Below are 20,916 nucleotides of genomic sequence, written 5' to 3' on the forward strand. Positions count from 1 at the left end.
ACTGAGTCACACTGAGCCTTGGTGATTTTATCTGCAGAAACGGAAGTGTCAGTATGTCCCTCACAGGGTGGCTGCGAGGACCAAGTACAGTCACGTATGTGGGAAGTGCAGGGCAAGGTGCCAGGGGTAGCTCCACACCCGCAGTGCCTTGCCTTCCCCTCCCCTGGGCCAGCAAATAGAGGCTCAAAGGAAATACATTCACCTTTAGAAGGGTTTTTGTTTTTTTTGTTTTCTTGAAGATTTTACTTATTCATGAGAGACATAGAGAGAGAGAGAGAGAGAGAGAGGCAGAGACACAGGCAGAGGCAGAAGCAGGCTCCACGCAGGGAGCCCGACGTGGGACTCGATCCCGGGTCTCCAGGACCATGCCCTGGGCCGAAGGCAGGTGCTAAACCGCTGAACCACTCGGGCCTCCCCACCTTTTAAAGGGTTTAAGTCCAAAGGATCAGTGACTCACAGTTAACTACTCGCAGAACCAAGTCTGGAATAAAGGCTTCTCCTTAGCTTCCAAACCCCACACACTCAGGGGTCACACACCACTTTGCAGAAAATCAGTAAACGAACCCCACTTACTACCAAATCGGTAGGTTTACCTTCAGTTTTAATGTCAGGATGGATTAGTTGGGAAAAAACTTTAAGAAAAAGGAAACACAGCATGCTGCAGTCTTCTGCTTCTGTAACTGAAAACTTAATAATTACAAAACACAGTGAATTCATTTTTTTTCCTACTAAAATCAAGAATGAAGGACGCCAGCGTGGCTCAGCGGTTTAGTGCCTGCCTTCATGCCCAGAGCGTGATCCCAAGGTCCTGGGATCGAGTCCCACGTCAGGCTCTCTGCATGGAGCCTGCTTCTCCCTCTGCCTGTATCTCTGCCTCTCTCTCTCTTTCTCTCTCTATCTCTCATAAATAAATAAAATATTTTTAAAAACCCCAAAAGAATGAAAACAAGCACAACTTGCAAATACTCAAAAGCCCATCTAGGACAATAAAACAAATTGCTTCTTAGTACTTTGGTTTCAAACGTTTGCTCTAGCCACGGTTTATAAAACACCTGGGGTGGATGGGAGGCGCCTCGGATGTCATTAGGGACAACTGCTCTGAATAGCCAGAAAGTAATAAAATGCAGCTTGTAGTAAACAGGATGTCAAGGGTTCAGGCATAGGGCATGAGGAAGGACCAAGTTTTCCAGTCTAGGCAAAACATGGCTGGAAGCGGACGATGTTGTAAAAGCCATGACTTTTTTCCTATGTGAAGGAGGGCTGCCTGCCTAAAGTATGATGAAATGCCAAACGTAATCCAAATACCAGCCTTCTTCAACCGGCTTCTAGGAGAGATGTTAGACCCACGCACAGTGACGCGGATTATTCTTCCCAATTCTGCAAAGGATGGAACACAGGTTAGTACCATTCTAGGTACACGGGAGACTAGTGATCTCATTACATAGGACCGATGCCTTGAGGCACAAGGCTTAATTAGGAACTGCTACTGAGAAGGGCTGCCCTAATCCAGAAACAATACTCGCGTGGTGGTAGTAAAAACCTAGAAGGCAGGGGAAAAAACAAAATCGAGACCTTACATACGGTAGGCTTTCCTATGGTCAAGCTTTGAGGTGCTATTTTGGGGGACTGCTGGGCTCCAAGTCTGTCACATGAATGGGCCACACAGGGCACCGCTCATATATTTATCCTCTTTTTTTTCTCCCCTTTCCAATTTGGGTCCAAGAGAACCCTAAAATATAACGCCTGTATTTGGCTGTTGTCTAAAAAATAGAACAGCTGAAATATCATAAATATAATTGTTCAGCAGAGGAAGAGCAAAATAGCAGTGGTGAGCTGGAAAGGCTGGGGGTGGCGTGCACGGCTCCTGTGCCATGAGCTGGCCGCGGGGTCTTCGGCAAGTCACCCGGTGGACTCTGAGCTGCTTCCACGGCCCAGGCCGTAAAACGAGGTGAAGCCTACTTCATCTGCCAGAAGGAAGCAGGCTGGCTCATGTGATAGGAACTCCAAATCCCTTCCAATTCTGAGACCTGTAATTCTAAGGAGTTGGCATGTCTACCGCTAACCTCGCCTGCCCGCAAGCCAAACATTTCCAGCTAATTATTTGCACGGTGGACATACTGCTTCCCAGCACCAGGCGGAGAAAGCAGAGCGAAGAGTACCTCCAGCCGCAGACCTCAAGGTCTGCTCCATCTCTTTAGGTCTTTAAAGCCTTGACGAGGGGTAACCAGGATCGCTGGAACTTCTCGATTCTGCTTTCTCCCTTGACCTCCTGGCCCTTGTGCTGAGAAAACCCTGGCATTCTTTTTTTTTTTTTTTGAATCAATACACGTTTATCATTTAATATCATCAATAGTAGTTTTGCCCCTCCCTATCTCTGCTTGTGCACCGGAGAAAAATACACTTCCAATTCAAATTCTCGTGGCTCCTTCTTCTCGTGCTTCTCTCCATGTTTTTGTTTTCTTTTAAAGATGTATTTATTTATTTGAGAGAGAGAGAGAGAGAGAACAGGAGAAGGGGCAGAGGGAGAGGGAAAGCAGATTCCCTGCAGAGCGGAGAGCTGCTGGCGGGGCTCGATCTCTTGACCCGGAGACCATGACCTGAGCCAAAATCAAGCGTCAGACTCTTAACCGACTGAGCCACCCAGGTGCCCCTCCACTGTTTTTAATGCTGTGTGGTTGGTTATATAGGATTTTTTCCTGATTTGCAGAGTTAGTTGTTATTTCAGGACTTCTTATTATGGAAGATGAAGACTTAGCTATTTTATACACCCCCAAGTATCTGTCTATAAAGCAAATATTTCCCTAATCCTCCAGCTTTAGAGCCAGAATCCAGCCACTCAGCACAATGACAGCTGAAGCAGGGACAACACTTGACTGCAGATTCTAGATTAGCCTGCTCTAGAAGTATGTGTCCATATACACTACAGCTGCGTTCTCCCCAGATCGCATTAAAATTATCCTTGTCTATCTATGAAGATGCTAGTAACGATTAAAAAATAATCTTAGACTCTGGCAGCAGTAAATAAACCACTGGGTTTTATGGATCCAACCCTACAAAATAGGATTTGGGAAAATTCTTCATTAAATGGCCATAAAACACAGAGCCGTTCTATACAGTCCATTGTTTCTACTTCTCCTCTTCTCCCCCCCACCCCAAACCCCTTTTCTTGTACGTTTCAAATCCTCTGGCCTCGGAGTCCTCAACTGTGGGAAGCTGGGAGGAAGTGAGTCCTAAGCTGGGGACCAAAGCAGCTCAGCCTATCCAGGGAGCTAAAGTGTTCCTATCTCAGGCCGACAACGGGCCTCCTCCGCGAGATACGCCAAAGCACAGGTCTTTTCTGCAGGACAAAAGCACAAGAGCGGGAACAGACTTGAGGGTCTCTCCGTCTCCCCAGCCCTGAAATGAAAGAAACTAAAAGCTGTCGGTCAGAGGCACCAACAAGAGTATGCCAACCCTCAGCAATGCCAAAAACTACTGTTAAACAGAATGCTAACCTGTTGTTGTTGTTTATATTTTTTGCGTTACTCATCTTCCAAATTTTACCAAATGGCTGAGACCTGATACCTGCATACGTAATGCCAGGCACACCCTTGCCACGTAAGTATTTGTGTTCACCTGTGCCAGTCACTATGACTGAGGTCCCCATGAGCAGAGGGCCCGGGGTGAGACCGTGTTGCAAGGGGGAAAGAGTCAACGGAAGGGCAAGAAGCCTCAGGAGCAGTCAAAAGCTTCAAGGGACTGACAATGCTAGTTGTTCAGCTCCTCTTTGTAGACACAGCAGAAAACACAGCTAGAAAAACAGGACACAAAGCTACCAAGAATCCCTGAAAAACCACCCAACTTTGCAGGGCCTCCCAGGATAACAATAAGGCAAATGAACAGGGACGCCTGAGTGGCTCAGCAGCTGAGCATCTGCCTTCAGCTCAGGGTGTGATCCTAGAGTCCCGGGATCGAGTCCCGCATTGGGCTCCCTGCATGCGGCCTGCGTCTCCCTCTGCCTCCCTCTCTCTCTGTGACTCTCATGAATAAATAAATAACATCTTAAAAAAAAAAGGCAAATGAATAAAATACGTAAACCTCTGACGGTTACACACTGTATCTGAGGTTCAGATCACCTGTTTATAGAGAACTTTTAGACCAAAGCTTTATAGGATTGCTGAGACTATCGTGGTGAATATCCTGCTTCTAATTAGATAACGATTCAGTCATTCAGCAAATAAAAAATTTAAAAACAGAAAAAGGGCAGGCTTTCAAGTGGCAGGACAGGAATCGCCATCTGAGTGCTTTGGAATTTTAAAGGAGACCAAACAACTGTAACTGATGGGAGGGAGAACTATTAGGACGCAAGAATGAATCAACAGCCCAAACTCAGAAAATCAGAACAGCCACTCATCGGGAGCCTCTGCTGGTGGCTCTGGCAGGAAGCACATGGACACAGAGCAGGCTGGTGGCATCGGACGGAACAAACAGGCACGGGGACACGGCGGGGGAGGCGGCAGGTGGCCGCGGAAGCACGGAGCATGCACGCGCGTGTGTGTACGTGTGCGCACGCGCTCATCCACGCACCAAGCGGGGCACTGATGTTCCTCTGAGGAATCACAGCCTGGTTTCACAATCCTGAGGAGTCAGGAGGACAAGCTGGTTTGGGGGATCAGCAGGAGGGCTGGGAAAGTGTGAGCAGGGACAGCCTGCGCTCGGTGAGCGCCCCAACAGCTCCAGGGGGAGTTGGGGTGTCTCTTCCTCCACTGCTTCCCACCGTAGAACACGCATCAACACACTGTCCGCAACGTCCTGTGCTCCTTCCTGCCCCAAGGAATCCCCTGAAGCAGACGGAACCCCCTGGCACTCGTGGCAAAGACAGACCCCCCCACCCCCATTCCTCAAGTTTCAACCTTACACACACTGTTCTCCCAGAAAACCCTCATAATCCTGGGTCCATCGTGTTGTTCAGAAGGTCTTCTCGCTGTTTATACTCTATCCGTACTGCATGAGCCCCAAGTTCTTAATATCTGTCCCATCAAGAAGTTAGACGACAAGAAGCTTCGGGAAGCCGTGGACCGTGCAGGAGTCCGTGGGGGCGCTCCCTGGGGGGCTTGGACACCGCACATCAGGTGACCCTCCCGTCCTCACAGTCAAAGGCCTAGGCCAGGCCTGCTTGGGGGAGGGAGGTGCTATTACTAATAGGTCCTTGTTTGTCAACAGATGCTACAAAGGCAAACAGACTTCAAGGTCCACCGGGAGGCAATTAAGCGCGGCTCCTGGGGGCCCGCGGGTGTCTGGAACCAGGGGCTCCGCACACTCGCTCCGGACCGGACCCGGAGGGCCCCGGCCTCCATCACCCTCTCCCTCCCGGCCCCGCGGGTCTATAAATCACTCCTGGCAGGTAGCTGGGAAGCAGCTGCGAGGGACAGTTCTGCTCTGGAGCACAGGAAGCCACCTTTTAACCCGCCTGCTGTTGTTTGTCTCTCGAAAAACGTGACAAAGGAACAGATGTAAGCAACATGCCAACTGCTGGGGGGAGCTGCGGGGCGCTGGAGGAAGCCTGCTCCGGCCGCCTCGCACCAGCCGCTCAATGGGAACACGGGAGCTCGGCTCCTGATGCCCCCAAGCACGCGCTGTTCACGCCAGGCTGGGCTCCGTGGCCCTCGGGCAGCTCGCCACCGTGTCCCCTGCCAGCCAGGAGGCCCCTTCCCGAGCCCGGTTCAAATGCCTCCCCCCAGGTCTGGGTTGGCCTCCGTCCTAGAGGCCTTCTCGGGCCCTCCCGGTGGAGCACCCTGGGCCTCGCACCAGGGCCCTTCCCCCAGCCTCCCATGGGTCACTCTCCGCTCTGTGCAGACCATCCTGCTAGCTCCACAAGGGCTCGAGGCACAGGTTACACACCTCTATATTCCCAAAGTCGCATTTTTCAAATCCCTGGTTCCATGATGAGTGCACTGGGAAACACCTTCAAAGGGCTGAGGCCAATATTTAAAAATACGAAAACAGCTTATGAAAGATACTTGGGGTAAGTGAGGAACTAGTGGGGAACTCTTAGATGATATAAAATTCCTATTAACCTTCCTAGGTTACAGTCATGATGTCATGCTTCCTAAGAGAACGCCTTATTTCTAGGAGATGCATGCAGAAGTATTAAAAGAATTAAAGCACTGAGGTTGAACTCGTTTTCAAGTGGATCTGCAAAAACGAGAACGAAAAACAAAAACCGAAACCACGTGCATGTGCATGGGTAAGTACACACATGCACAGGGAGAGCAAATGGGAGAAAATGTTTCCACCGCGGAATCTAGGTGTTCACTGAGTTGTTCTTTGAATTTTCCTGCGGTGCTTTAAAAGTCTCATAATAGAAAGTGGAAGTAAATGAAATGGAAGAGGAAAAAAAAATGAGAATGCAGAACATGAAGTATGATCTGGTTTCAGGTGTCTACATGTGTGTGTCCTGCGCTATAATGTAAATATTTCTTACTAGTGGGTCAAGGAGAAGAGTTTGAAAATGCTGCCCTACAGCTTCCTCGCCGCGCCAAGCACACTGCGGGCGTGCAATGAACTATTTGTTAATTAACTTCTAGAAGCACAAGACTTCAATGAAGAAGCAAGCTGAGGAGTCATTTGGTGTCCGGTCATATCCCATTAACTCAAGCTGTGTCAAAACATCCAAGCCTTTTCCTGCCTTAGCATACCTGGGCCTAACCTCAACTCAGCCTTCAGGCTGTTCTTATCGGACATTTAATTACTCCTCAGAAAGGCTATTCTGGGCTTTCCCCTCAGATGCCAGGGAGGGGGTTGTTTAAACGGAAGACTGAGTCGGGTGACCAGGTGTCCCACAGTTTGCCTTGATTTGAAGTGTCTTGCACACTAGGGAAGACCACGGACAGATGAGGGAGAGCAGATCTGCTGTGCCACGTGGCTAACGGGACCACGGCAACATGGGCTCAGCTAGCAGAGCAAAAATCGGGACAAGACGGAGATCTCCCCCGTTGGCATCCCAACAGCAACAGCAAATGCCGAACTCCAAAGTGTCTCTCACACCCTTTAACAAAACCCCTTTCTGACTATTCACCAACTAATCCAGGAAGCAAAGGACAAAGGGAACTTACTGTAAAAACGTCATCATCGCCAAGCTCAGCTTCGTTATGGATGGTGGAAGATGATGTGGTTGAACCTAAAAAGATCAAAAAAAAAAAAAAAAAAAAAAGGAAAGAAAGAAAGAAAGAAAAAAAAATTCAGTAGAACGCATTTCCGACAATAAGTCAAAGCCAATCATTTAAAAAAAAAAACATATTTTAATGAAACCACACTCCGTTCCTTTCGAATGCGAATCATCAGTAGACACACATGACCTGGGAATTAAACGTTTTTCATTCACTCTTCTTTAACAGACTCTAGCTAGAACGTTCCGGAAATCACACCTGCCGACTGTAGCTCTCAGTTAATCCCTCAAACTTCTGCAGGGGCCACTGGCAAAGAAGCACCCAGAGAGGCACCTTGAGTGGGCAGGGGAGCCAGCCCGCTGCTCCGAAGCACAGTGGTCCCCGAGCTGGGACCCGCCACAGTCTCCCCGTCGCCTGGACTTAGCTTTCTGGTCTTTTCTTCTGCCAACAAGAAGGGTTGACTGGACGGTTACGACTCTTGCTCTGGAATTCGACACTGGACTCAAAAACCCAGACGGTGGGAGATGCCTTCTGAGCTGACACCCACACAAAGAGGTTCTCTCTCACAATGTTGGGGCATCGGTGAGTTTCCTGTTTCTGCAGGCTGGAAATCTGGGCTCCTGCCAGAAAACCCCATTTATTCTATCATGGAATGATCTGGGCATTTAGGGTATTTACTTGTCCATCTCCTTCTTCACTCTGGTATGCAGATCCATATAACTTCTCTCTCTTCCCCTAACAGTACCCAATACCACGTGGACCAGCTTAACGGACACTGTTAGTGGCCAAAAAGAAAAACATATTAAAACCTACCCAAGTGATAGGTATACCAAAAAGGAAATTTCTTCTCTATCTCCTTTTCTTGGTTAGGTCTTTCAAAACATGCATCTGGAAAATATTCTGCTATTCCATACAACTGGAATTAGAAGTATTGCTCAGAAAGGGATGCGAACGATTTAAATTTCTAACAAAGAGGTTGCAGGAAAAAAAAGAAGTCCCCTGTGCAATTACTACTGATCTTTCAGGAGTTTTCTCTACTTGTTCAATTCTTCCAGGCGACTGGCATTTGCGGAAAGTCTCATAGAAAACCACTAGGTAGGGCATATACAGAGAAAAAAATTACAAGTGACAGAATCAAATTTGTGTGTAGCTTCAGTGAATGGCACACAGCACAATTCCATCAATAACATAGGAGCTGTTTTCTCTGTAAACGTCTAAAAGCTACGTTGAATAACATTTTAAACATTTGCCACCTTATGTCAGACCCATCGTGTGAACTCTGGTCTTTACTGCCTTTCTGGCCATCACATGGTTGTAGCCAAGAGGCTCGTGTTCTAGCTAGAACTCTCTTACTACCAATGTTTTTTTTTTTTTTTAATTTTATTTATTATTATTTTTTAATTTATGATAGTCACAGAGAGAGAGAGAGAGAGAGAGATGCAGAGACATAGGCAGAGGGAGAAGCAGGCTCCATGCACCGGGAGCCCGACGTGGGATTCGATCCCGGGTCTCCAGGATCGCGCCCTGGGCCAAAGGCAGGCGCCAAACCGCTGCGCCACCCAGGGATCCCTCTTACTACCGATGTTAAGCGAGTCTTCTTTACAAGATTTGCTTTTTTGCTCTCACCCCGAATCCACAAAGGAGAAAATGCCATCCGAACACTGCAATTCTTAAACAAATGCAGCACACGTTCTTCTGTAATTAACCTCTCCGAATCCTGAATTCGGCTTTCGCGTGCCTTGCTTGTTTCTTTCTTCAACAGGGTCCTGGCCATGGCACTTTCCATACTCTGAACGGATAACTGAACGTGGTGAAGTGCGGACTCCAGGAAAGCCCACGAGAACTGACTGCCCAAGAGCCTTCCAGGCCACAGTCAAATGCAATGTCTACTACCCACTCACCCACAGACTTAAGGCCTAGACCAAGCCGGCTCCAGGAGTCACAGATCACCTTCCTTTTCGGTACCAGCCAAACACCCTGGGCTCTCATTACAGGAAGGCAGTGGGAAGACCTGGTGCCTTCTGGGCCCATCAGAATCCATTCTCCATTTCTGAGCCCACATGGACCAGACCAAAGCCATTTCAATAGTCAGAGAAAGGTGACATCTGTCAAGCCATCGACATGCAAGTCCAGAACTTAGCTTTTCAGAGCAGAGTCTACAAACCAAATGGGATCACCCCTTTACTCTGGAACCCATCTCCTTTCCCCCTATACACTGTCACTTTGCAATTGTTCTCTGTGGAGGTTCCTGAAGTTTTGGCATCTACTGACCTAGCCCCCAGGGCTCCCCCAAATAAAGCACAAAGATAGGATGGCAGACAACTGGAATAAAAAAGGACCTTGGAACATTCCCATTGTCCCCGTAAGAACACAGTGACAAAATCCAGTACCTTCTATGAGGTCTTCGATTGCTTTCCTCACTCCCCTGTCAAAGGCTCGAGCATCTGCAGGGCTTTGGAAAGTAAGTCCAAACTTCCTATTGTCGACCTTCCAGTGATGAAAGGTTGGGTTGGCTTTGGTGTAGACCAAGTCCTTTCTTACATAGCATTCCAATACCACCTGAAGGATCAAAACGCACAGGCTGGTTACTTGTGAAGCAGACACGATGGTGTCTGGTTACAAAAACCCAACTAGGAACCATCCATCGTTGCTGGCAACAAACGAAAACCCTCCAATCCCTGCCTTCTCTCATCTGTGAATCTCTCCATCTTGAAAGAAGCTTTTGCTTGCCTCGTGGACCATCTGCTCTTTGCTGATGGTCCCCCACCCCGTTCGCCTTTGGTAAGCCTCACTGTACTACTTAACGTCCTAATTCTCCATCATTTTAATTCCTCCCGCCCCTGATTGTGGGGGGCACTACACCAAGGCCCAGCTCTTGGGGGCTTTGCTCCTGTTTCAGGTCTACTACTTCTATGTCAGGGCCTTTGTATTCATGGCTCTCATTCCCTCTTCTGTCCTGATGGGTGTTTCCCAGCGACTTCACATGCAACATGTTGAAAAAATTAACTAACCTGTTCTGAAATTTCTGCCAACTTCCCATATTTAGCAATGCTGACCTTTCTCTGTTCACGCTCTCCATCTCAAAATCTCCACGCCTGTCTCCGTCTCTTCTGCTTTCTCTATCTCCTGTATTACTGACCACTAGGTCCACTTCCTTTTTATCTTGTGTATCAACCTCATTTCAGTTGCTCCCACCCTGTAAACTTTGATCTGCATTATTCCAACAATCACGTTTCTAGTGATCTAGTCCCAGAAATGCCTTTTACTAAAGCTGTGACCTGGAGCTAATTGTTTCAGACCCTTGATTTTTTTTTTTCTTTAAAATGGAAATAACGCCAATGCTATCAACGAGAGAACACAGACACCAACATGCTTGGAAAACACCAAATGAGAAACTTAACAGGGTCACGCTCGTTTCCCAGGATATTCCCACCATCACATTTTACTCTTTTATTTATTCCAGTTCTTCCTGTGACCTTCACAATTTGGTACTTGATTTCACAGTATTTTCTAACAGTTTCATGTGCATTAGCCTTGTGCCCTTAACCAAGCTGTAAAAGATCAAGATGCATTACAAAATAACTCCATGTCCAGCACGGTGCTGTTGTTGATAAAGACACCAGAGTTTAATATTATATAATAAAAGAAGCAGTGCCGTCATGTGAATGTAAACTTCATTCTTTATTCACACACACACACACACACACACACACACACACACACACAAACAAACCAAAATAGGGACAGTATTTACTCCTACGGCTTCATTAGGTATACTAAGATGATTTTGCTAAGTTTTAATAGCTTTGATCTTGTTCTGGCAAAGCTCCACATTTAACAAAATCAGATCTTATTAATTTTAGACTAAGCAGAGAGAAAGAGTAAAAGCCCTGCCTAAATTAGTATAAGTTCAAATTAGAGAGCAACTTTAAATGCAGACAAGTTTCAAGAATACATCTAAGCAAACAGAAATTAAGCGCTGCCTAATAAATGGTCCCCGACTTAATAAATAGATGAGTATAATGGTGACATTGGTATATCAAACGGAGATCCCAGCAGTTCACTTTATCACATTGTATTGAAAGAAGACAAAAGTCCCCTCACATAGTTCTATTTATGATTAAATTGCTTATTATGGCCATTTTTCTCTAAGAATAGTGCAATGATTAAATGTCAGCCCAGCCCCATTCCAAATTGGGGAAATCCAAATAACCAAGGCTTTAACCAACAAATGTTATCTATTTTAGAATTTAATAGTCTCAATTCAAAGTCTCAAAATAAACTTTTTGTAAAAAACAGACTTCCAGTTTCTCTCTATTTTTTTTAAAGTAAACTCTACCCCAACATGGGGCTCGAACTCATGACCCCGATGGGGTCAAGAGTCTCATGCTCTACTGACTGAACCAGCCAGGCGCCCCTCTCCGTGTTTTTAGGGTGAAAAAAAATTAGTCTTTGGTTGATGTTTTCCAGGTTTAAAATTCTCCCAGTGGTAAATTTTCTTAGAGAAGGTACAGAACTCTTAGAAAAGTTCAGCCATCTAAGATCAGTGAGGGCAAGGGGACCAAATACCCTCTCTTTATGTCCTTGTCAGAGGAAAGAACATCATTACCTATCTGTTTAGTGAGAAAAAGGAAAAAGTTCAGATGCTGTCACCTTCGCAGGTATAAACCCTCTAGTGGAGTTTGGCATTAACTCAAAACCTGAGAAAGGCTTTAACAAATTATCCTTTTAATTGAGATGCACGGGGAGAGAAAAAGGACTATAGATTCTCGCTGGGAGCTTTATTTATTTTTTTTTTTAAATTTTTTATTTATTTATGATAGTCACAGAGAGAGAGAGAGAGAGAGGCAGACACACAGGCAGAGGAAGAAGCAGGCTCCATGCACCGGGAGCCCGACATGGGATTCGATCCTGGGTCTCCGGGATCGCGCCCTGGGCCAAAGGCAGGCGCCAAACCGCTGCGCCACCCAGGGATCCCTTGCTGGGAGCTTTAAAAAAATCTATGAAATCCATGAGGGCTCCGTGCTTGTTCCTCTCTCCCTCCAGAGCCGGCCACCGCCCGGGGGGACACAGGGCCAGGCCCCTTCCTGCCCCCTTCTGCGCCTTCTTTCCATGCACGGAAGCAACTAAGCGCGGCCACACCTGCGACTGGCTCTGCCGCTTGCCCGTTACCCTCCTGGGGGACGGACCTTGGAGCCGACCCGGGGAAGCTCAGCCACGGAGGCCACGTGGGGATCGCCGGCCGGTCGCTCCGGGGACAGCGCTGGGGCGAACATCCTCTCCACGTCCCCAGTCCTGTCCCGGGCGCCCCTGGGAGGACTGCCCTCTCCGGCCCCCACTCGTGTCACGGGGTCCAGGACGGCAAAACTATTATTTTCACAGAGTAAGACCTTTTTTGTTGTTCTTGGCCTTTTCACTGTCAGCATTTCTGGTGGGGACGCGAAAGGCACAGCGAGTGGGGCGGCAGCGAACTGGCGACCCCGACCCCTCGGCCGGGTGAGGCCAGCTCACGCCGGCGTGTCCTCCACGGAGCAGTTAGCAGGTATTAAATCGTGACCCTTGAACTCGGCTTTTAGCCTGTGAGGCGAAACGGGAGGCGCACACAGGGGACTGTCCCCTCTGCCCCTGCGTTCAGTGCGCCGGGCGGTGCTGCTCTGCTGAGGGGGAAGCGGGCAGGGCTCCAGGCCGGGGACCGAGGGGCGGGCCACTTGCTCAGCTGGTCTCGCCTGCTGCATATGGATGGCGACCGTGGCAAGGAAAGGTCCTCGTGCAACTGTTTCAGTGTGACCCGGACTAACTGCCTTCTTCAGGGATCGCCAGGTTTCCTTGACAGAACCACCGGCGGACGAACTACGGTTTACTCGGCCCCGGGATCTGGCAGATACTTTCTTGAAAAGGAACACGGCGAGCCCGGCACTTCAAGGGAAACAACTGGAGGCATCTGTTGCCAATACTAAAACCTGCACTTTCCAGTGAAATTAGAATTTTGGACAGCTTCCCAACATTTAACTTTTCTAATGTTATTAGTGGTGATGTCGAGAAATGTTGACTTTTTGATACTATAAGACTTAAATGTATCAACATCTGGAAGATCCGCGGCACTCAAACCATTATTTTTCAAATGACATGACGTTACAAAATCAGGAATGAGTAAAAGGTCCACTCAAAGTGAAAGACAACTCTGTCTAAAGTGATAGATTTTACTGTAACAGTCTGAAAAGTTCATTAATGTGGATTCAGATCACACATCTCAGAAACTACTTACTCCAAGCCGAGTTTTGGTGTGGTACCCAAGTACATCTACATCTAATATCCTGAAAAGGCTATTAATAATTTTCTCCCTTTTTGAACTACTCATCTGTGTGAAGCTGGGTCTTCCTCATAAACTTCGACCAAAACAACAAACGGCAACAGCTTGAAAGCAGGAGTAGATCTCAGAATCCAGCAATTCCCTATTAAGTCAGATATTAAAAGAGATTCGCAGAAATATAAAGCAATGCTACTCTTTTCCTCCAATTTTTTTATTCTGGAAAATAATTATATAGTGACTTGTAAGTAATTTTTAAAATTTAGGTTTTAATTTCTAATATGGTAAAAATAAGTAGCTATAACTAAAAAAATGAAGGCCTTTTAGGGGCCTCAATACATTCTTAGAGTAGAAAGGGATCCTGGGACCAAAAAATGTTTGAGAAACTTTGCTTTCCTTAAATCTTTGTGTCTAACACTCTAGGATTGGGTTTAAATATGAAATTGCAGGTTAAAAAGTACATACATTTAAAATGAACATCCTGCCAAATTGTCACCCAAAGAGCTCTACCAGCTGGAACTCCCACCCAACGTGCACGTATGCTCACAGATCTGCACATGTACAATGAGTGGAATGACCAACCTTTTAGATTGTGATTCATCTTCACAGGGTGGTTTCTCATGGGATGTAAGGAGTAAAATTCTCTACTTTATCTAAAATAATTCAACTCAGAAATTTTACATTTATATATCATTTCTCAGGAAAACTTAATTGTCCCAGCTTAAAAAAAAATTATCCATATAACCATTTCTGAATGAATGTCTGGAATACAGACTTTCCACACCGAAACAATGGTAGTTCTGTTCGCAGGCTTCAACTTATAATTCAAATAACAACAAGAACCAAAGTGATAAATTCTAGAACTGCACTACGTTGGGAAAATTAGTGATAACGCTGTTTCTATCCGAAAAAGTCATTTCTGGTCCTAGTTGGAATACTACCAACTCTGATACTATCCATCCAAAAATGATCTCCACCCTCTCCTCACCGTTCCACCACTTTGTGTGTGTGTGGGGGGGTGTCCTTCAACAACCTATGCAATCTGGAGGCTCCCATGTGGGGTTCATGCCCTCTAATAGGCAGCTTGGAGGCCAAAGGAGTCACCACAACTCCAAAGGGTGTGTGTGTGTGTGTGTGTGTGTGTGTGTGTGTGTGTGGTGGGACAGGGCGGGGGGGGGGGGGCGGGGGTGTCAGAGTTAAGTACCACCAAGTAGAAGAGTCCAGAATGTCCCAGAGTGTAAGGGGTAGAGAGATGGAGAAGCACTGGGTATATGGGGGCGTGTGATTTCAGTGTGAGGGCCTTATAATGAAATGGTTTCTAATGTAGGCTCTGCTAATGACCACGTGCTTAAGACCAAGGAAATGGATCACTTCTTGGAGCCTTGAGTTTCCCCACTGCAAGGTGGAGATATAAAGTATCTTCCTCCTTCAGAATGTTACAGAAATTTAACTGAGGTTTTATTTTACATACAGGGCCTTGACCAAAATGGTAAAAGTTTACAATTATTAGGTACAAGTCAGTGGTTACATCCAAGTTTATAATTATATTTCTAAAACAAAGGGGCTGGATGAGACAATCTAAAGGCCATGCTACGTTGACATATTCTCTGACAAACTGTGAAACTATCAAGAAAAAATCTAAAAAGACTTCGCTGCTCAGGCACGATAATTTGCTAACACAAAAGTAGTAATAAAAATAAAAAGGGAAGGGATCCCTGGGTGGCGCAGCGGTTTAGCGCCTGCCTTTGGCCTAGGGCGCGATCCTGGAGACCCAGGATGGAATCCCACATTGGGCTCCTGGTGCATGGAGCCTGCTTCTCCCTCTGCCTGTGTCTCTGCCTCTCTCTCTCTCTCTGTGTGACTATCATAAATAAATAAATAAAAAATAAAAATAAAAAGGGAAGAAGTAGGAAAAAAATCCTATTAAAATTTTTGATGAAAAAGAACACCAAAACAAAATGTAAGTAACAAATTGCAGTAAATATGGCCAATGAAAAGGAGTATCTTTCTTATAGGGGAGGGCATGCGTAGCACGGAGAAAAATAAGGCCCCCAACAGATAAATAAGCAAAGGACACGACAGATAATTCATAGCTGTTTAACAAGTAGAAAAACATCAATACCATTAGTGCTCAGTGACATGATACCATTCTTACTCTGTCAAATTGGTCAAGACTTAAAATATAAGACCCTCCATGTGTTAAAGGAAATTCTCATCCATGCTGGTAGCAGTTCTTTGTACAAGTATCCAAAGCCATACAAATTTGATGCTCTAAATTATTCCCAGAAAATAGTAAATGTGGAGAATGCAGGTAGGTAATGCTGGGTGGGTGCGTGGGTGGGTGCCAGGGAGGAGAAGCACCTTAACAATGATAATAACCCTAAGGAGATGATCAAATAAACAATGTTGCATCAACCTGATACCAGCAACTAGAAAATTTGCTAAGGCAAAGCAAATGAGGTACAAAATTGTTGGCGAGCTCCAGTCAGAGCTATGTAAAAATAAAAATAAGCACATGGGGGAGAAACTACTAACGGCAGTTGTACACATGTGACTTTGGCTCAGTTTTAGGGTCAAAGTGACAGGTATCAAATACTGGTTCCAGGTCCTAAGGATGGGTCCCCCAAGAACAAGGGGAATTTCTGAATCTCAATTTTTTTCGCTTGTAATTATCCAGGCTATTGTAAGGACACGGTGATGTCACCTAACTAAGGGCTAGTGTTGTGTTTAGCATATGGCAGATGTCAGCTAAATGGCAGTTATCTTACTTTCTTACTGGTAGCGTGGTCATATTGCCTTTATTGAGAATATATTGCAAATAAGGACGTTTTGATTATTTGACTAATGGGTAGGGAATTTCCTGAATGGACACCCTTCTTAAAAAATGAGCTTATGTTCTCCCTTTTAAACTTTCATTCATCTTCTTTCTGGAAACGAATCAAGTGTGAAAATAGCATTTCTGTTAATCTATATATAACATTTACAAATTGTCCTGTCTTATCTATTTGGTAACTTTTTTAAACAGAAAGAAGTGGTTGCAAAAGATTACATTTGTACATTTAACACATAAAACTCAACAACACGCTCGCTGTCAAGGGTCTCAGACGTAACACGGACGTTTCCTGTGGTATCTTGCTATTTTCCCTGATGTGATCCAATACGATCCTGCACGTTGTGAAGCAACAGTTGGCCTCTCAGTATAGACTCCAGGATCAAACAGGACAGAGAGGAGCAATGTTCAGGTTCAAGGCCACCAATTAAAAATAGGCTCGGACATTCAATTTTTCTTTGCATCATAGATTTCTTCCTAAGTTAAACCTGGACACCCAAGTTCTTTCGTGGAACTGTAGGTTATGAACTACCAATGCTCCACTCGTGAAAGAGTAACGATCACTCTCCAAAGTATGTATTTAACAAGCACGTAGAATGATTAGAGATGTGTGATACCACTACTTTTATACAAACATGTTTTATTCATTAGTGTATGAAACCAAAGCTCCAGTATTTTTTCAATAAACAGTACTGACAAGTAACCACATGTCGGGTGACATTCGGCCTTTGCACCTGACCTTTGACCAGCCAAGCCTTGATGGCATGCTCCACGAAGAAACCCTACATTTAAAAAAACAAAACAAACAGACAAACAAAAAAACACGAAGAAAAAAAAAAAAAAAAAACCCCGACCTCACAGCTCCCGACAGTGTGATTCAAAACAAAGAATACGCTTTTGTTTTGAGTATCTCGTTACAGTGACAGAAAGACAGCGGAATTCATCAAAGACGCACAAGGACAGCCAAATACACGACTTCTAAGCACCTGCGGTGTCTGGAGTGTGGTAAAAAGTGCCTCCGCGGGAAGGCCAGGGTTAACGTTTTGCATTTGACATCAGCTCCAGAGCTCTAACTTCCGAAGCTTTCACAACAGTTTGAAGTCAGAGAAATAAAGGGGTGGGGTGGGGACACGGGGGGGGGGGGGACACGACAGTAACCACCACCAGCAAAACCTACGAGAAGAGGGCTATGGTTAAACATAAAGCAATCAGTCGTTTGCTGATGTAAAAACCCATGCGGTGCATGTCTGCCATTACCAGTTTGTCTTTCTGTCGTTCACCATGGATGAGAAAGCCGCTTCGTCCATTGCCTTCGGGGTGCATGACCTTACAGACCCCCACGCGACTGATCCCGCCTCCTTCCTGTGGGAACCATCCCCCGCTGGAGTCATCTCTGGTCATAACCACAGCCTTGACACGCACAATATAGCTGTCACTAAAACGACAACAAGAAGAACGGGGCATGACAATGGTCTGGCAGCTGCAGGACATGTTTCACAATGCAAGGGGACCACCAGCCAGCATGTTTCTGGACTCATCGAAAGAAAATCTATGCCTCGCAGCAACGGTAAAGGGTAGCTTCTCAATGTAAGGCGGGGGGGGAACCCAACACTTAAACTAAACACACGGCAAATATACATTTTTGAAGACACCCAGTAATTCTTAAAAAAAATTGTGAGTCTTTGAAGACATATGCAGGCATAACATTCTCTAGTTTCTGGGCTGTATTAATAAAATAAATGAGCTCATTGCTGTAATTTGTTATCTGTAAGTTAGGAAAGACAAACCTATTAACTTAAGAGGATATTACCATTTCAACCCTTAAGACTTAGTTTACAATGAATGGCCTAGGCTTAACATTTTTTAAAATTAATAATCTTTTGATTTAGCACAAGAACAGGATAATTCCCTTCCGAATTGCACATTCACCATGCAATCATGTATGTAGGTGGGAAAGCATTTCAGTCCCAATACCCTCTACACATGTGTTGCCTTCTGTTTATGATTTTATTTTTTCCAGTCTAAACTTCAATTTCGCAATAAGTTCTTTTGCACGTTTGCCAAAAATCCTTTCTTCTCCAGAGACCAACTCTAGCTCTTTCCACTCTTCATCGTTTTTGGGGAAACGCACTTGGGTGTCTCGGCAAGGCCCTTTAAATTCTCATTTGCTGTTTTCTTTCTTTGGACAGAATTCATTTTTTTACTCATTCAAACATATATTCACATCTTCTATATGCCAGGCACTGGGCCAGATTCTGGGGGAAATAACGATGCAGAGTAACACAGAAGGCCTTCTGTCCTCGGGACGGTGGGAAGACCCTCCGCCACCCCCCACGCCAGCCAGCGCCCGGCCACTGCCATCTCCAGTCTACCAGAGGCCACTGCCCTACACCCCTGCTCACCCTGCACTCACCCAGGTTTCCCGGGACTCCCTTGTGCCTCAACTTTTCCTGTGACTCTACTCCCCTCCACCATGCCTCCGTGCTCCCTGTTACCTCCTTATCATTCCTTTCATTTTTAAAACAGGTAAAATACATATGAGATAACATTTTACCTTTTAACTGTGTGAGTCTGGGGCACCAAGCACACTGCCATTGCTCTGCAGTGTCACCACCATGGTCTCCAGAACGATGGTTTTCATATTCCCAAGCTGAAACTGCAGACCCATTCAACACTAACATCCCGTACTCCCCCCACCCCGCCCAGCCCTGCAATCACCATTCTATTTTCTGTCTCTATGATTTTGACTGCTCTGGGTACCTCACAGAAGTTCCTTCCACTTTCTGAACCTGAATGGAAGCGTGTTCTGGGGCTGAGCTCCTGGGGCCCACGACTTGGGGTCACGGTCTCTCTCCTGCAACCCTCCATGCTAAGCCTAGAGGTGGGGCGAGGTGGGGCGAGGTGGGGCAGAGTAGTCCGGGGTACTGGCGTGCTCTCCAGTTCCTCTGAGACTCACAGGTCTGACCATGCCCCCAGTACCCTCCTTTTCAATCTTCCACAGACCTCTGGGCCACATCCCTTCCCTCATTCCAGGAAGACATTTACAAACTGTCCCTCCATCTCTCCACCATGATCCCTGCTGTGATTCTTGGTAATTTCCTTATTCACACAGAGGATCCGGACACAATTCTTTGGCTTCTTAGTTTCTGGAACTCTTCCTCAACGCCCTTGTCTTACCCCCAACCTTATGTAACCCAAGCCCAGGTCACATAGCGACCTTGTCATTACCCGTCTCTGCATCACCTCCTTAACCTCAATTTCAAGCATCCTGCTCTCCAGCTACCACTTCCCAACTTCGCAGCTCACTCCCTCCACATTCCTACAAGTCTTCACCCCACTGGGACCAACCATCTATTGCTCTGACCATGTCCCCTGACCCCATATCCTTCATGTTCTCACTCGATTCACTGCTCAATTTACATTCCATAATCTATCATAACACGCTTTTGTACAAAAACAACACATCGCCCTCTCTTTCTTCACTGTAATGCTTGGTGAGACCCCAACCCTGGTGAAATTCCACCATCTACTTAACTCCATGCCCCACCCAGGCTGTTGAACACGACTTTGTTCATAGGTCTTAGTTTTATTTTATTTCTTTAAAAGATTTATTTATTCATGAGAGACACACAGAGAGAAGCAGAGACACAGGCAGAGGGAGAAGCAGGCTCCATGCAGCGATCCTGGCCAGAACTCCGGGATCACGCCTGAGCTGCAGACAGACATTCAACTGCTGGGCCACCGAGGTGTCCTTTTTGTTGTTGTTGTTTTTTAAGACAAAGGTCTAGTTTTAAAGTCACTAAACTCAAGTGGGCTCGTAAGTGCCCCCCAGCATGCTGATACATTTCCCTCATCTGTCCCCAAGAAGATCATTTCATAGGTCCACCTAGCCTGTCCCTCTCAGATGATGGATGAGCTTCCTTTAATTGCCCTGGGGAAATAAGCAAAGTCAGAAGGGACCTTGCACCTGTACCCACTATTACTCTGCCTCTCCTTTAACTATGGCTAAACCATCCATAGCCCAAGCCAGGGCCAACCACCCTACCTAAAATTCTTCTAGGGCCTAATAGTGCCCAAATTCACATTTCCACCCAGACCTCTTCCCTGAGCTTCAGGTCAGTAAAATCAACTGCCTAGGGCATCTGGCAGGCATCTCAAGCAACATGTTTCAGATTGAACTCTTAATTCTCAATACCTTTTTATTCTATTGGGTTGTCTCCTGGATATATAGCCAGAACCTCCTTTTTATCACCCCCATCAACAGTGCCCTAATCCCTGCTACCATCATGTTTCAGACTATTTCAACAGCCTCCTACCTGGCCTTCCTATGTCCACACCTGCCCAACGTACTAAGAAAATAGAAAGGTGAGTCAGATTATGAGACTTTCCTCAAACAAACCATCAAATAGCTTCCTACATTACTCCGAGTAAAAAATCAAAGTCAAGCACTTATCACTCTCTTCCTTGTTCTTTCTACCTCAGTCCCATTGCCCTCGTCCTCCACATTAAGCACACTATGACCTCAGGGCCTTGGCACTTGCTATTTCCCCCACACACACCCTTCTCTCCCCACTAACTCAGCTCATTTCCTTATTTCATTCAGGTCTCTGCCCAAGATTAATTCATCAGGG

The 20,916-nt window shown here is 46.1% G+C and overlaps 1 protein-coding gene across 2 annotated transcripts in view; it reads right to left on the bottom strand.

Moving 5' to 3' along the window:
- Positions 1-20,916, bottom strand: part of SPRED2 (sprouty related EVH1 domain containing 2) — a 113,490-nt gene that overhangs the window by 11,767 nt on the left and 80,807 nt on the right. For both annotated transcript variants that reach the window (XM_041754974.1, XM_041754975.1), the window contains exons 2-4: positions 17,543-17,720; positions 9,539-9,707; positions 7,095-7,159 (exon numbers count right to left, since the gene is read on the bottom strand). In XM_041754974.1, the coding sequence (XP_041610908.1) occupies positions 7,095-7,159; positions 9,539-9,707; positions 17,543-17,720 (412 nt within the window). The remainder of the gene's footprint in view (positions 1-7,094; positions 7,160-9,538; positions 9,708-17,542; positions 17,721-20,916) is intronic.

Source organism: Vulpes lagopus, chromosome 5 (assembly GCF_018345385.1).
Source record: "Vulpes lagopus strain Blue_001 chromosome 5, ASM1834538v1, whole genome shotgun sequence".
Taxonomy (NCBI): domain Eukaryota; kingdom Metazoa; phylum Chordata; class Mammalia; order Carnivora; family Canidae; genus Vulpes; species Vulpes lagopus.